Source organism: Spinacia oleracea, chromosome 3 (genome assembly GCF_020520425.1).
Source record: "Spinacia oleracea cultivar Varoflay chromosome 3, BTI_SOV_V1, whole genome shotgun sequence".
Classification (NCBI taxonomy): Eukaryota; Viridiplantae; Streptophyta; class Magnoliopsida; order Caryophyllales; family Amaranthaceae; genus Spinacia; species Spinacia oleracea.
The window spans coordinates 148903360-148921541 of record NC_079489.1 but is presented as its reverse complement, the minus strand read 5'-3'; the positions used below and the strand labels follow the sequence as shown (position 1 = coordinate 148921541).

The following is an 18182-nucleotide window of genomic DNA, read 5'->3' as shown; positions in this document are numbered from 1 at the left end:
CATAGGCAATTACTCAAGCCTTCCAGATTTTTCAGTTAGCACCATTCACCTGTGTGCCGCAATCCTTTTCGTCTTAATTATCTTTCTCATGCCTAAAGATTTGTGAAGGCTCAAAACTCCACATATTATTATTCTCAAAGAGTATTTATACAAGAAATATCCTAGGCGATCAAGCACTTAGTAACCTATGCATAATTCATTGATTATGAAGTAAATGTTCAACTCCTAGTACCAATAAACTTCCTATCATCAATATCTTGACAGTTACATAATTACTTCATTGTTCCTAATTACTGTCATGAATACTTTGACAGTTACAGAAATACTCCAACTTCCCTAATTAATTACTATCTCAACACCCCCCCTCAAGTTGGGGCATGGGGTTCAAAAATACCCAACTTGGAAAGAAGTAGATCAAACTGTGTCTTTCGAAGTGCCTTTGTGAAAATATCCGCCAACTGTGTCGATGTTGGAACATATAACGGTGACGGTGCAACCAAATCTTCTGTTAAAGCATCTCGTATAAAATGACAAAACAACTTAAATGTGCTTGGTGCGTTTATGAAAAAAACTGGATTTTAGCTTTTCCATGATCCAAAGCTTCCATTTGAATGAATCTTCTCAACTTCTAGAGAGAGAAACCTCCCACAAATTTAGAGAGAGAAAGTGACCTCATAGGAGAGAGATACTACCACTCTCAGTTACGCAGCGGCCGTGTGAGTGAAGAGCGGATTGACTTCACAAAACAACTTAATAGCTTTAGGGTGATGCATATCTAAGCTTAACAACAAACCCATGAGCCATTTCATATCACAACAAACCCACGATATTATATCATCTAGGGTAACTACGTTATCCTCAATCTACGTTATCCTCAATACCCTCCCGCAATCGGAACGGTAGTTCAACGAACGTTGCGATTGGAGAAATAAAAAATATACTTCATATGCCTGTCTTGTTGTGTCAAGGAGTCCTAGCGTTGCTGTCGTTTCAAGGAGTCCTGTCGTTTCGTACAAGAGAAAAAAAAACACTAATATGAACCTTGTCTCATGGTACAAGGAGAACCAAATTAACCCTGTCTCACGACACAAGGAGAACCGTCCATGTCTTACGACACATGAAAAACCGTTCATGTCTTACGACACATGGAAAACCGTCCATGTCTTACGACACATGGAAAACCGTCCATGTCATACGACACATGAAAAACCGTAAAAATCATGACAACTTTAGTGGATTTTTAATAGTACTCCAATATCAAAACATAACAAGAACCCAAGCAAATGCTCTTAATTTCTTGAATACCGAACTCAACCACAGAACCATGAACGTCGCACAAATCCGCAAACCTTTAAACATCGAAGTACAACTAATACTTCCATAAAATTACCCCAACAAACGAACCAAATAGAAATCCCTCTTTCTTCTAATGGAAAAATAGAAATCAAACTTTATAATGAAACGTAAATAAACACAGCGGAAGTATAATAATCGGGAAAAAAACTATAATTTTGGGTATTGTTTATGAATCCCGCCGGTGAATTTGATTTTCAAAACCCACCGGCAGGGGGATGTTTATAAATAGATTCCAAAATCTAACCTGCTCTTGATACCATGTAAAGATTTGTAAAGGCTCAAAACTCCACATATTATTATTCTCAAAGAGTATTTATACAAGAAATATCCTAGGCAATCAAGCACTTAGTAACCTATGCATAGTTCATTGATTATGAAGTAAATGTTCAACTCCTAGTACCAATAAACTTCCTATCATCAATATCTTGACAGTTACAGAATTACTTCATTGTTCCTAATTACTGTCATGAATACTTTGACAGTTACAGAAATACTCCAACTTCCCTAATTAATTACTATCTCAACACTTATTGCATCTACACTAACTTAACCAAGTATATAAACCTGGTAAAAACCATTCAATCAAGTTATGAAACTTGAGTTGAATCATTACCAAACCTTATGCAAATTCGGCAGTTCCAAAAAAACCACCTTCATTATGTAAATCTCTTCAACCCTAAACATAGGCAATTACTCAAGCCTTCCAGATTTTTCAGTTAGCACCATTCACCTGTGTGCCGCAATCCTTTTCGTCTTAATTATCTTTCTCATGCCTAAATTTTCACAATTCGACTAAATGAATTGACAACCCAAATAATTCATATGGAAACCCTTAATTTCAATCATGGGAGAAATCGGTAGATTGGAGTTAGGGAAAAACGAAGCGTGAAATGTTGTTGGTGAGGAAAAGAAGGACGTTGGCAGAGAGAATTAGAGCAAAGAGGAGCAACACGATTGTTAGTTGGATATCTAGAAATATCACAAAAAATCATTTGGGTATTTCATCAAACACTGGTGTGCAACTCAAATCTTCCACAACTTAATATCAATGAAATAATTATCTGTAATCATTACAATCCAAGAAATTAACAACATAAACACAGATTCATTGTTTGGCGTGTAATTCAATTTAGGCTACAAACTACAACCAAGCTTACAAGAATAGGCATCAGTCCCTCTGCAAGATGCCTGATTTGTGGTCAAGGAGATGAAGACCATGATCATTTATTCTTCTGGTGCCCCTATAGCAACAGGTGTTTTTGATGGAAATGAAGAACTGGATGGGACTTCAGTGAACTGGTAATACTCTGCATCAAACTTTTAGAAGTATCAATAGGAGTAGAAGCTCTAAGTTCATAAAATAAGTGTATTTGGCAGCACTAGTGGCAGTTGTCTATTTGATCTGGAAATGCAGGAATACTAGCTACTGGGACCAAGTAATTCCTACTGTTAAGAACACCATTAGTAACATGAAACAAATTTTAAAGAGTATGATCCAGACTGTGTTGCCTAAGAATGTTAGTAGAGGTTATAGCCATTGGTTTTTGACTTTGTAGTGTTTGTAAGCCCTGGTGCCTAGTGTGTTAGCCCTGGTGTCCTGTTGTGTTAGCCCTGGTGGCATGTAGTGTGTGATGGCTCCTTGGTGAAAGGGTCCAACCTAGTTGGTTCGTTTCCCTTGGAGTTAACTTTGCTTGTATTTGTTTCGAGCTTAATAATATTATTCTCACTTGCTTAGCAAAAATAAAAAAGAAATAACAACATTTAATAAATCCCTACTTAATGAACACAAAATTACAACCCATTTGTCCTAATTAGAAAACCTAACTTAATAACTCATACCAAAACCCTAATTTTAAAAACACATAGTAGAAAACTTACCCACGCTAATGTAAGCGGTGGAAGTGATTGGGGAAGCAACGAAGAGGTGGCGATATGTGGCGGAAGTTGGCGGAAGGTTGTGAGTTGTGACTGTTGGTTGGAGGAGAGAGAGGAACTGGTGTTTGACTAGCTAGTAGCGATTACGATGCAGCGATTCGACAACAAGATTGATCTAGTGCTAGAGTTTCGTAAGATTGAAGTGTGAGGAGGAGAGGGGAAGAGGGGTAGAGGATGAAGCCATAAAAGAGTTGAAACCATGGTTGCTAGAAAGAGAAAGTGAGATGGAAATGAAATGGAAAACTGTGGAAGGGATGCTTATTAGTCATTCCTACGGAATATTTATCTTAAATTTCTTTTATTTTGCGAGGAAATTAAAAGAGACCCGTGTATACAATTATGGGGTCTCTTCTTTTTTTTAATAAGCGAGACACGCTGCTGGGCCCAATGCAGATGAGACTCGTGACCATTGTCTATTAGTCTATTACATTATACTAAAACAGACACCATGAATGACACATGTCAATTCCTGATGCAATATTTTCTGGCCAAAAGTCACTTTCCTAAAAAAATATCTCAATTATTTTTTTTCCTTTTGTATAAACTCTTTATGTATATATGGGAAAAAATATATGATTATAGTATATATAGTATTAGAAGATTTTGGTAATATTTTAGCCAAATCGTCATATTAATAATAGAAAATATATTTATTCAAAATAGGTAAAATTAACATATGAAGCCTATTGAATATTTTGGTCAAAATATCATATTAAAAATATAAAATATATAACACACAGTAGGAATGAAATTTCATATTAGATTATTAAATGAATATATTTATGGTTTATTAACTATGCATTAACTTTAAGGGATAAATATTTCAGTTAAACATTTTATAAAAAAGATGGTAGTATAATAATTTTTTAATATCCGTGCATGCGCGGGACCTAAGAGCATCTCCATTGGAGCACAAATTAGCTAGACAATAAAATAGCTTGAAATCTTATGTTGCCTAACAAAAATTGTCAAATTAGCTTACCATTGAAGATGCTCTAATCTAGTATTCAATTAAAAGAGACCCGTGTATTTAATTATGGGGTCTCGATCTTCTCTTATCTCTCTTATTCTTTTTCGTAATGCAATTTAATGAGCCAAAACGAATACTAGAGACCCGTTATCTCTAATATTAGATCTCTCATATCAAAGAGAACATTTATCAAATAATGGGTCTTCTATTTGAGGTCTCTTTGCCCATTTTTGTAGTAGTGGCAAACAAAGCAGGCTTATTCTCTTGCACTTCACCCTCATGAACTCCAATACTATCATATACTCATTAGTTACAAAACTCAATTGAATCTTTGCATACACTACATCCATCTCCTGGTCAGCCAATAGTTGTACACTTGTGGGCGGTGGTGCTAACTATATATGGTTCTTGAGTTGTGATATTCTACCCCAAATCAAAAGAAAATGGAGAAGAAAGGTCTTAAGTTAAGATTATTTTAATGACTGGTAACAATAACTAGGTATAAACATATGAGCATAGGAAACCGAATAAAAGTTTATGCAATATCTATAAGCATAGAAAACAAATTAAGAAGAATTGAATACAATAATCCCATAAGCTATTATTTGTCATTTGTCAACCTCATGACAACATTCTGGATAGTGATTCTTCACAGCTTAATAATGTAACACTGGAAATCAACAAGAAGCTATTATAATAAACTATAAGCTCCAACTCAAACCTTATGCATGCTTATTAATTTTCCAGTATATGTCTCTGTACCAGTAACAAATTAGTACTATTACTGAACAAAAAATAGGTTTCAAATCCTTAGTAATTAGAAAAATTGCAACAAATCGCAGCAAAATTTTAAAAAACAAAACACAAAAAAAGACAAATCATAAACCCTAGAAATTAATAAATAAGAAGAAAAATCAACCCAAAAATATGAAACTAACATACAAGCCACATAAATTAACAAATTACAACAATATCTAAGTAAGGAGAAAAAGAAGAAAACTCTAGAAATTTTTTAAACAAACGCAAAAAAGTTAAAATCGCCTCCATTAGAAGAGTTTGGAAGAACTGTTCTCTTATTTGTCGATGATTTTGCAACCATGAGCTTCAAGCAAGAGAGAGAAATGAGGGAGAGGGACAACGGAGGAGATAATGAGAGAAGATAGAGAGAAAGTGAAAAAGCGAGGAAAGGACCCCTAGAGAGAAAGAACAACGCGCGGATGGTGCAGGGGCCTGCACGTAGATCTACGTGCACCTGCACCAAAACACAAAAACATTAAAAAAAACGCAAAAAATAAAAAAAAAACGAAAAAAGAACATAAGAAATTAAACAAAAAGAACATAATAGAGTAAACGAAAAGAATATTAACTAAAACTTGAAAAGAACACTAATGTTAAAAAACTAAAGAAAAAGTAAAAAAATGGAAATAACATATTCTCTCTCGTGATAAACTATAAAAAGAACAACTATTTTTCAAAAAGAACATCATGTGAAAAACACAACAGAAAAACAAAAAGAAAACATATTATCGATAATATTATAAAAAATTAAAAAAGTTAAAAGAACACGAAATAATTAAAAAAAGAACAACAACTTTTTTTACAAAACACAAAGAACAAAATCAAAAGAAAAAGAAAATATCAAAAACTCAAAATTTAAAAAAAAAAAACGACAACAGAAAAAAAGAAAAAAGAACAATACACATGAAAAGAACAACATTTTCGTTTTCCTTATCCAACAAAAGAACAGAATGAAAGGGACGAAAAGAACAACAAATCTATGTTATTTTATTAGTTGTATTTGTTCTTTTCGAACCACTTAGTGTTATAATTAAAAAGACGAAAACAACGATATTTTGATGCAATTAAAATTAAAAATTAGATCTATATTTTATTTAAATGTATTTTTGTTCTTATCCCACGCATCAGATTTATGTTCTTTTATCAAGTGTTTTGTTCCATTCAAACGATTTATGTTCTAATTAAAAAGACGAAACGATGATTTTTTGATGCACTTAAAACTAAATCTATATTTAAAAAAAAGTATTTTTGTTCTTTTACCACGAATCAGACTATGTTCTTTTTTAAGTATAATTTTAATTTGTTCTTTTCAAACCATTATATGTTCTTTTTTAACAATCTATGTACGTTGATATAAAAGAACAAACTATGTTGATGACACAGTAAAAGTAAAGTTGTGAAAAAAACATTACAATTTGAAAAGAACATTAGAGGAAAAAACAAGGAAACGTACCTTAAACACTTGACCAACATTTATCATGAGCATCAATATCTTTTAATAAATCTTCAAAAACTGATCTCAATCCTCGGAAAATATCACGCTCTCCAGACATTCTCTTGCTTCGAAAACTAGCCAAATTGAACTAGTATTTTTCTTAATTCACTCATTTTCAACAAACGAGAAACATTCAGAAGGAATTTTAAATAGAGAATAAGGAGAAAATGTATTTTTTACTCTTTCACTCACCATCTCACTCTTTCTCTCTCAAAAAATCTCTTTTATGTTGAGAGAATATAAATCCTATCCTCTTTCTCTCTCTAAAATGTATTTCTAAAATGACTAATGGTTATGATTCATAAGTACAGTTATTATATATATAGTTGCTGAAAAATAGAAAATGAAAAAATAGGAAGTAGAATCAAAGAAGAACAGAGAAGGAGAAAGGAAAAATTCTTAAAGAGTGCATAATGAGAACTATGCACGTGTTTTTATTTTATTATTTTAATAGAATATTATAAAAAGAACAAAAGAAAAGACTAAAAGAACAAATATAGAGACTAAAAGAACAAGCCAAGTACTTTGTCCCACAATAACATATGATTCTGAATCATCATTATCATCATTCTGCTATGAATTATCAAGCATATTATTCATAATATATCTGGAAAAATAATAAGTTAACATGTATAATAACAGAAAAAGAACGCAATCAAAAGAACAAAGGATAAATAAAAAGTAACACGAAAAAGAACACAATAAAATAAAAAGAACAAATTATGAAACGGAAATGAAATTGGAAAAAAAAAGAACACAATAAAATAAAAGAACAAATTATGAAACGCAAATGGTCTATTTTTCTACTATAATGAAAGTATTCTTTTAATACGAGCATATGTTTTTTAAATACGTTAAACTGTTATTTTCTGGAAAAATAATCGTAATTACATAATCAAAATCTTTAAAATCAATGATTTCAACGAAATCAGCGTGTTATTACATAATTTGATTCATTAAAATCATCAAATTTATCAAAACACGATTATTACAAAATCAAAATCATCAAAAACACGATTATTACAAAATCAAAATCATCAAAACATACAATTTATTATTACAAAATTGAAAAATTACCTCCCAAAATCTGATTATCAGCTGCAGAATTCAGATTTGAAGAAGAAGAATCAATTTAATTTGATATTGAAGCAGATAATTCAACGAATTTTTGGGAATTTGCATTACTTTCTCTCTCTAAAAACCATTTAAGAAAACCTAATTCACAATTTAATTTCTCTCTCCTTTTCACAGTTTGAATTCAAAACATAAAACCCCAAAAGAATATATATATATATATATATCGCAAAAATAACAGCGAATCAAATAAAAACGCGAAAACATAGCTGAAAAGAACAGAGCCTTTAATGTTCTTTTGTTCAAGGGATGTTCTTTTGTTCAAGGGAATTGTTCTTTTTTTTTCTCGGGATTTAATGAAAAGGCGCATTTTGTATTTTAATGTTGGTCGTTTTGATCCCGGTGCACCTAGAGATACGTGCACACGCCTGCACCATCAAAATTGCGAGAAAGAAGGAATAAAAAATTTAAAAAGAAAAGGCTTCACACGTTTGAGCCCATATTCCGAGTTAAATGGGGCGGATAAGCTTTCTCATTTGGGCCGCCATACAATAAGATACTGTAGATCGGCTTTTCTGAAAAGCTTGTGATGTTAAAAATCTTGTTTTTCCAATTCAAAAACACGCCATGTCATCATGCCACGTCACACATGCGGCATATTTTAAAGGTCGTAAGTTACGACCTTTATCACGTTTGTAGCAAAAATTAATGTCACCCCTTAAGCCTGTCATCTGTTCACTATTCATATACGAAGTACTACGTACTTGTATATCATTTCTTTTAATTGATTATTACGAGTTTTAATGTAATTTTAAATATGAACAAATGAGTTTGAAAAAGTGACACACAAGTAGTCCGTAATACTTCCTCCGTTCCGAAAATATCGCACCATTTGTTTTTTACACTATTCACACTAAGACTTTTGCCATTTTTTATAATTCGCACGTAAGGAAATTTTAGCCATTTGGAGTCATGTTAGACTCGTATCGATACATATTTTCTAGATATTATTTTTTTATAATTTTTATTTGCATACAATTTGAGATATTAAGAGTCAAAATAATGATTAGAGGAGTAAAAGTCAAACATGATGCGATATTTCTGAAACGGATGAAATATACAAATTGCGAAGGATTTTGACTAGTGGCAAAAAGAGATAAGATAAGGTTTGGCATCCTATAACATCAATAAAAATAGACATCCACAAACAACTCTTGAAGTTCTGAGTTGATTTTTACAATCACAATGCCGACACTTACAAAATCACCTATCCTTGTATACTTGAGTCTTCTTCTGAGGCTCTCTGCCTCTCTTCCTTGTTTTCATCGCATCTGGAGATCTTTCAGGCACTATACCTTCTGAGGTAGGTGACCTGCCTTTCGTCGCCTATTTAGTTTTAGCAGATAACATCAATGTCACAGGGACTATTCCTAAATCCATTAGCAAACTCAAGTATCTTTTTCACCTTGATCTTGGGCGTAACAGCTTAACCGGTCCTATTCCTAATGAGCTGTTCAAGTTGAAGAAGCTCAAGGAAGTTGATCTCTCTGTAAATCATTTGTCAGGGGCTATTCCACCGTCTATCTTGTCATTGTCTTCTCTCTCGCAATTCAACATCTCTCACAACAACTTCACCGATCTTATACCTTCATTGCCGAAAAGCTTGAAGAGTATTGATGTGAGTTACAACCAACTTTGCGGCCCCGTCCCTAGTGGGTTGAAGGGGTTTGGAAGGGCTAATTTTGAACATAATAAATGTCTTTGTGGTCCTCCTTTGCTTCAAGGTTGCAAGTAAAACTCATCTTTTTGGACGTATCATTTGTTTTTTACACTATTCACAATACGACTTTGGTCATCTTTTGTGATTCGTGCGTAAATAAATTTTAGATATATAAAGTCATGTTAGATTCGTATCAATATATATTTTCAGAATGGATGAAGTATATATATACTTCTTCTAATAATCAATCATTTTGAGAGTTTCAGAAAAGTAAAATCAAATTGGGGATCCTCTAAATCCTTCCTCTCTCTGTTATTCATGATTCAGATATACGAATCAAAGAAATTTATTTACTAAGATCAATTTTACATGGTATTGGAACTAAGATCAATCGGTTGATTTTGTTTTGACCGCTATTTTTATATGTTATTCGGATGGAACACTATAAGAGGGGGTGAATTGTAATATGGAACTTGCACTAGAGGAAAAAACCTTAAGTGCGGGCTCATTTTAAGGGGTTTAGTGCGGGCTTTTACATGTGCAGCACATGGCCTGCCCGCACTTGATGTTTCTCAAGTGCTGCCAAAATATTGGCAGCACTATCAAGTGCTGCCAATTTGGAAAATGAGCCCGCACTTGACATATTTTGTGCTGTCAATTTTAGAATATGAGCCCGCACTTGATATATTTGGTGCTGCCAATTTTGAAAATGAGCCCGCACTTGACATATTTGGTGATGCCAATATTGAAAATGAGCTCGCACTTGACATATTTGGTGCTGCCAAATTTGAAAATGAGCCCGCACTTGACATAGAAATGGGCAACACAAGCATAAAAATGAGCCGCACTTGGCCTATAAATGAGCCGCACTTGATCTAGATTTGTTGTATAACCGATTTCCCTGCTACATATTACAATTGGACCACGCCACAGATTAATATACAAATGAGCCGCATTTGATCTAGAAATTTGTTATACAATCGATTTCCCTGCTACATATAATATACAATTGGACTACGCCACTATTTCACCTCCATATATCACATTAAAAAGCTAGTATCCAATTATACAGATAATTAAATTGAATAGTATCTAATTGTAAAAATAAAAATTGATTACATTTCAATCATATGAAAATCTAGCATCTATAATCTACAATTCACTACAAGAAAATATCAAAGACAATCCTTGGTAATGAAGTTTGCCAACTTTTCTCGACTTCATTTATTTTCTCAATGGTGAAAGGTTGCTCCCTCGGATTGTTGAATACGACCTTAAAAAGATCGACCATCAAAAAAAATATACTTAAGTTATAATATAAATGGCTTATTTCGCTCCTAAATTTCAACTAATGAACTTAAATAAGTATTTTAAACCCTTTACATGTTTAATACACTTAATTAGTTTTATGTTTCAAATACTCACTCTCACCTACTTTGGTCAACCTATGCACATTTAAGGCTCATTTGATCATTATAGGCCACATTTTGACTAAAATATCTTATTTCGGTTCCAACTTTCAACCAATGAACCAAATAAGCATTCAAAACCTTTTAAATTTTAAATAGACTTAGTTTAATGTTTCTAAGACTCATTCTCACGTACTTTGATCAATTTATGTACATTTAATGCTCGTTTAATCATTATAGGTCACATTTTTACTCAAATGTCTTATTTCAGTCCCAACTTTCAACTTATGAACTTAGATAAATATTTTAAACCCTTTACATGTTTAATATACTTAGTTTTATGTTTCAAAAACTCATTCTCACCAACTTTGGTCAAATTATGCACATATAAGGCTGGTTGTTTGTTATAGGTCACATATCGACTAAAATCGCTTTTTTTGCTCCCAACTTTCAATTAATGAACCTAAATAAGTTTTAAACACCTACATGATTATTAGACTTAGTTTAATGTGTCTAAGACTCATTCTCATATACTTTGATCAAGTTATACACATTTAAGGCTCGTTTGATCATTACAGATCACATTTTGACTAAAATGACTTATTTTGGTCCTAACTTTCAACTAATGAACCTAAATTATTATTTTAAACCATTTACATGTTTAATACACTTATATTTATGTTTCAAAGACTCATAATCACCCACTATTTTCAAGTTACGCACATTTAAGGTTGCTGGTTTGAACATTATAAGTCACATTTTGACTAAAATGACTTATTTCAATCCCAACTTTCAACTAATAAACCCAAAAGAGTATTTTAATTTAAACCCTTTACATATTTAATATACTTATTTTTAATGTTTCAAAGACTCATTCTCACCTACTTTGGTCAAGTTATGTACATTTAATGCTCGTTTGATCATTATATGTCACATTTATACTAAAATGGCTTATATCGGTCTCAACTATCAACTAATGAACTTAAATGAGTATGTTTTATATTTCAAAGACTCAATCTCACCTACTTTGGTCAAGTTATGCACATTAAGGCTAGTTTGTTCATTATCAGTCACATTTCGACTAAAATGACTCATTTCGATTTCAACTTACAACTAATGAACATAAATAAGTAGTTGAAACCCTTTACATGTTTATAAGACTAATTTTCACTTAATTTGATCAAGTTATGCATATTTAAGACTAAGTTTGTTCATTATGGGTCATATTAATAATAAAAATGACTTATTTCGCTTCCAACTTTCAACTAATGAACCTAAAAAGTATTTTAAACGTTTGACATGTTTAATATACTTAGTTTTATGTTTCAAAAACTCATTCTCACCTACTTTGGCCAAGTTATGCACATATAAGGCTCGTTTGATCATTAAGGTTACATTTTAACTAAAATGACTTATTTTCACTAGTAGAAAAAACCCCTGTTGCAGCCCCCTTGTTGCAGCGTACATGTATAAATACGCTTCAATAACCAGTCGGTCAACGCGGGTCAAACCCTTTAAAGGGTTATCGCAGCGTACATTTTAATTGTTCGCAGAAAATGTGTTTGTTGCAGCGTACAAAATAAAAGCCCGCAGCAACAACCCGACTTTATTGCAGCGTACATGCTATTGCCCCCTGCAACAAGTCCGCGTTTCAAAATTTTTTGCTGCAATAACGTACATCAATAGTTTTGCCCTTTAACAATATTTTGAAACCGCGCTCAAACGTACGTACCTTCTCTCCAAGCTTTTTCCCTTAAACAAATATCCAAGCAAGCCGTCGAACTCAGCCGTCGAACCCAGCCCTGCGTCGCCGTTGAACTCAAGCGTTGCTCAGCCTTGCGTCGCTGTCTTCGCCGGTGTGTCTGTCTTCGCCTGCGTCGCTGTTCTTGCCTCATCTCCCCCATCCCGTTTTGTTCTCGCGCGGCCTGTCACTGAAAGGTTATATTCTTGGTCGGCCGGGGGTTCAGCATCCCCCCGTCGCGTCGTGGTTCCGGTGGTTGCTCGGCGTCGTGGTTCCGGTGGTTTCGCTATGGTTTGTTCAATTTTTATTTTCGTTTTTATTTTCGTTTTCAGATTAGGGTTCAATTTTCGTTTTTGATTTTCGTTTTGATTATTGTTTTTGATTTTCGTTTTGATTTTCATTTTCAATTTTCGTTTTTGATTTTCGTTTGTTCAACTTTTATTTTTATTTTGATTTTGTTGGCTGTTTTTCAATTATTTCTTTAATTTGCAGTTAATTGTGAAGATGGGTAGATACTCATATGGTTGAAGAGAGGGGCGATGATCGTACTGCCAGCATAATCTATCATCGTGCTTGTTCGAATTTCAACAATTGCATAAGGTATTGATATATCTAATTATCTTCATAAAAGTTCTCTTTTCCTCTTTTGAAAGTTGAAATCAATAGTACAGTAAGTGCATATCATTTTTACGATAAATAAAATTTGGATAAGTACAGTAAATGTAATAATAAAACGTGTACATTAGTATTCTATGCTTAAGTATCCATTCCGTTTTACTTATTAGGATTGTTGAGGGCATTATCTCTTGCTCCAGTAAGTTGTTTCCATGTATTTGAAAGATACTCCATATTATTTTTGTTAGTGGCCCTTAAACTACTATTCTTCTGGAGCTAAGTGACAGAAATAGAATTTAATATGGTCATGGACTCATGGGTGTGTTCCTGTAGTTACTGGAAAAGACAATGGTTTGCTATCCAGGCAATTAGAAACTAAGCTAAAGTTCATGATATAGTTTCAACTAGCCCTTGTTGGGAAATTATGTATTGTACTTTGGTGTTTATTGCTGCAGTGGTGGGGATTCAGGGACAAGCGATATGGCGAGCTTAGGAACCTTAAAACTGTTTCGTGTTGTCTTTTCTGTGACATTTATACGTAATGGTGCATATTGTAATGAACGAACATCCCTTTATCCCCAACTGGTATTTAGAAACTGATGCTTGAAGGTTTACTTTGATGGAAGAGTTGCTACTAGTGTGCACTGTGCAGGATGATTTTGCTAGAAACAAAGCACAAGCCAGTATGTCCTTTATTCATAGAGTATACATAATGTAGAAATTGTGTTAATAGTGTCTTTTGTCTTATGATAGCTGTTATGAGATTTACGCTTCCAGTTTTCCTTATTTTTGCTTGTCCTATGAATTGTGATTGTCACCTTGGTATCTAGCATCTGTCTGTAAGCTGCTTTAAGCATGGGTCTGTTTTTTCATTAGTGAATCATATGTTTCGATTGTTTATTGTTTCTTGCTGAGTGTATACTGTAGGTCTGTAGCAGAAGCAGCATTATACTGCTTGCACTTGCAACACTATATTCTCTTTAACTTCTTGGTTTGTATTTTTTTTCCTATAATCTTGTTGTTAATTGCTGGTAGCCTGGTACCATGAAATTCACTTTTTCTCAAGTTCCTGCATCTTTTCTCAACAACCTCTTTTAATTCTGTGTATTTTATTCTCAATTGTCAACTGTAATTGAAGCTTATGCTACATACAACAGTGTTTAATGGTCAGCATCTTGATACTTTCCTTTTTCTATCTTGCCCGTTTTAAGCTGGCTATATTCTTTTGAAACCAACTGACATAAACAATAGGGTCCACTTAAATATGCAATGGTTCATGAGATTTATAAATGCTGATATATTGAGAAGATAACAAAGCCTGCCTATTTGTATCTGATGCATCATGAAGCCTCATAACCATACTACATTGTACTATTTACATCATTGGTTGATTTGATACTGAGGAGGTTCCTACCTGAGTGGGATATGGGTGATCACATATATCGAACATCAGCACTGTTATTGCAGAGAGGTTTGTTAGTTAGACCGTGGTCAGAACTCTAATTGACTGGCCTAAAACTTCATAAGAAAGGAATACTAGCTGACAGGTCGTCTGTCATATTTTTGAGCTAAAACCTGCTGTCTAGTCATTCAACTGCTGTCACACTTGTCTTGGTAAATCCTATACCTGAACTGTTCATTGGTGAACACCTGGAATATGATTTTTTATGGAGAAACTCCAATTAAACCCCAGTTGTGGTTTGCCCATGAATTAGAATAAAGTAATAAATATTCTGGAAATTTGCTGGTTTCCGATTGAGCATTTGAACTTAGAGGTGATTTATAGTTGTGAGGAAAAATGAGCTTAAAGATACTTATAGTCAATTGCCTATTATCATTAGCTTGTGTGATAGTTCTGTTCATAGTCCCTTCCACATAGCCTAAGCAGCGATTCATCTCATATTTACTTGTCAATAATGTATGTTTTATGTATGTTATCGTGAAATATACTGATTTCTGTAGACTATGTTGCTTGCAGGTAATCCTGAATGGGTGGCTTCGTATCTACAGACGACAACGAAGAGAACAAGAATTGGTATCTTTATTTGAATCTTGTTACCCTCCTATTTAACTTTAGAGTTTATCTTGTTGAAAGGAGCAGTTTTCTTGATTGTCATTTTTTAAAATTTTCTGCTGTAGATGCAATCTGAAGTTGTTGAGGAAATAATATACGGTCTGGAGTCTGGCATTCCTTGGGTATACCTAAGATCTCTCTCCAAAATTTATAAATGTTTCCAGAGCTTATTTTTTTCTCTTGCCTGTCTTTGTCCACTTACATGCTTCAGTTTTTTACCTAGTTTGCCCTTGTGCTTGTAAAAAAAAAATGTAAAGTCTGCATATGCCTCAATCATGATCTACTATACATCCTTTTCTCAATTTAAGGTGTTGTTGGTCAATGCTGATCCTGAGACAACTGCAGGATGGCGACTGTCATATCAAAACTAGGATTTATGTTTTTGGAGCAGGGTTTTTCGACGATGTTTCTTCCACTTAGTGTGGCAATAAGTATATGTTGTAGTGTCACAGGATTTGTTTACCAGGTATTTCTCGAATTGAACTTTCAGATAAAAATTGTAGCCTTTATTCTTTTTGTAACCAAGTGAATGTTGCATTTGAGGTTTGGGTTTGCAAGTCAACATCTTCTGAACATGTGTTTTTTAACCCCTATAATTACTACCATTTTGTATCAATGCCTGATTACCTTCCTCATCGAATGTTAACATCAAAGAGAACCTGCTCCATTAAGTTTTGTGTAGTGCCACCACATAACTTCAATAAGTTGTCATGGTACTTGTGTGGCAAGTAAAGCTTTGGCGTGATTACATTACATTGAATCTGGTGTAGCAAACCAAGTCTATTTCTAGCTAGTTGGGAAGTTTCCATAGGAAATGGGGAGACTTGTTTAGATCTTGTCTGAAAATTACTTTATTGATGTCTTTGAAACAGACGAGGGGTTTGAAGCATGGCAGGGCTTTGTTTTTATTAACTATTGGCCTTGCAAGATAAAGTATTATGTTTCTTAATCAGTGTGCTCAACAAATCGGCAGAACTGAGTGTGGCTATTACGTTATGAAGTTCATGTTAGAGATAGTCACGTTACAACATGACTATGAAGGCCGGCTAGATGAGGTAAGTAACTAATTGATTCGTATTCTAGACTATTAATACATTGTCATTAGTTGCTTGAATGTTAAAATGTGACATTTCATTTGCATTTAATCGATCTAATGCTCCATCAAATTTTTGTTTTTGTAAGGTCTATACTCCGAGGACTGCGCCTTATGCTAGTGAGGAAATTGATGTGGTTCGTGAGCAATGGGCGAAGTTTTTTACCACCAAGTATTTATTATTGACCTGAGGGCGCTTGATCGTGTTGGTTTAGATGTTATAGAACAATCTTTTATGTTAAAATGTATGCGTACGTTGAAATTGGAACGTAAATATATTTAAATGTATCGGTATGTGCACTTTTCGTTTTGGGATATATACAAAACTCCAGTTGTTGTTTTTATATTTGTTATACAGGTTGCGTTATTCTATTATTGTTTTGACAGGTTTCTATATTTGGTGCAAGGCACTCTAGGTATCCCTAAACAAAATTAGAATTTTCCCGCCAAAAGTGCTTTGTTACAGCGTACATATATGTTGTACGCTGCAACAAGGGAAAAAAATTTCGCAAAATTCCAGACTTGTTGCAACGTACAAATTTTTGCCAATTTTTTGGCACTTGTTACAGCGTACATACATATGTACGCTGCAAAAAACCCCTTTTAGCAGCGAACATTGTACGCTGCAACAAGTTGAAATTTGCCAATTTTTTGGCACTTGTTGCAGCGTACATACATATGTACGCTGCAAAAAACCCCTTTTAGCAGCGAACATTGTACGCTGCAACAAGTTCAGACTTGTTGCAGGCCCCCCAGTTGCAGCATACGATGTACGCTGCAACAGGGGTCTAAAAGCCCGCTGCAATAAGGGTTTTTTCTACTAGTGTTTGGTCCCAACTTTCAACTAATGAACCTAAATAAGTATTTTAAACCACTACATGTTTATTATACTTAGTTTAATGTTTGTAAGACTCGTGATTAATTATAAAATCTTTTGATTCATAAAAATTGCATTTTGCGGAACAGTAGCCATGTTCATCTTCTTAGTTTCTTTAAAATGTGAAAAAAAGAAATATTTTACTGAACAATTCCAAGCAAAGAGAGGATGAGAATTTGAAAAGAATATATGACATCACATAGAGTAAGTACTTACTACATCGGCAAGCATGTCCAAGAAACGCCTAAATGAGTGATAGGCGAAGTGTTCTCTACTTTTTTCTCCTCCCTTGTCATTCTCTATCGCTCCCGATCCCTCTAGGATATCCTCCCACAAACTTTCAGGAAGCTTTTTGCTTTGGTCCAGATACTCTTGGCATGCTTCTGTGGAAATGGAGATAAGCCTATACTGGCCAATACTGCAAGATTTGCTCCTATGCCCCCCAACTATGTAATACAGAAAAGAAATATCTCAGCACCAAAAATACGGTACACTCTTTAGTAAAATATTAATGATAAATACCACTAGTGCTCTTATGAACTACTGTAACATAAGCAAGATAATATTTATGAATGCCAGGGCAAGAATCTTTTGAACAACAGAGTTCACAGAAATATGCTTCTGAATCACACTGCGGGATATAAGATTGCAAGGATTTAAAGGGTAGGCACAGAAAACCCTAGAAGTAGAACAATAAATTGACTAGATGAACTCAGTAGAAAAGCAAATTTGTACAACACGGCAGTGAAGATCAGACACAACTAACAAACAACAGATCGGAAAAAATTCAACCGGAGTCAACTCTTACCAAACCTGAACAATCAGCAGCGAAGCAGAAAGGTCACTGCCACGCATCACTGTCCTCTACGCTAACTCAATAAGTCTAACTCTTTTTCCCTCGTTCTCCATAATCTACATTCTGATCTGCACTGTTGCTCCTGCTTAGTGCTATGCTTACTGATCTGCAACTTTGTTGCTTGTTTAGATTAGCACTGTGTTGGTTGTTTTACTTGTTTCTATTGTCG

General features: G+C 33.9%; 1 protein-coding gene and 2 long non-coding RNA genes across 3 annotated transcripts; 2 read left to right on the top strand and 1 right to left on the bottom strand.

Annotated features, from left to right (window-relative positions):
- Positions 1-2401: 2401 nt before the first annotated feature.
- Positions 2402-3624, bottom strand: LOC130469776 (uncharacterized). The gene is made up of 2 exons (XR_008930084.1): positions 3235-3624; positions 2402-2663 (listed from the first exon to the last, which is right to left on the bottom strand). It is a non-coding gene; the product is annotated as an uncharacterized lncRNA (long non-coding RNA).
- Positions 3625-4704: 1080 nt separating this feature from the next.
- Positions 4705-9545, top strand: LOC110804312 (polygalacturonase inhibitor 1). Its single transcript, XM_056839793.1, has 2 exons — positions 4705-4717; positions 8927-9545. Exons 1-2 carry the CDS (start codon positions 4705-4707, stop codon positions 9421-9423), a joined length of 510 nt encoding a protein of 169 aa, XP_056695771.1. The 3' UTR covers positions 9424-9545.
- A 3565-nt stretch (positions 9546-13110) lies between these two features.
- LOC110777772 (uncharacterized) lies at positions 13111-16574 on the top strand. The gene is made up of 4 exons (XR_008931252.1): positions 13111-15148; positions 15253-15309; positions 15533-16242; positions 16370-16574. It is a non-coding gene; the product is annotated as an uncharacterized lncRNA (long non-coding RNA).
- The last annotated feature ends 1608 nt before the right edge of the window (positions 16575-18182 follow it).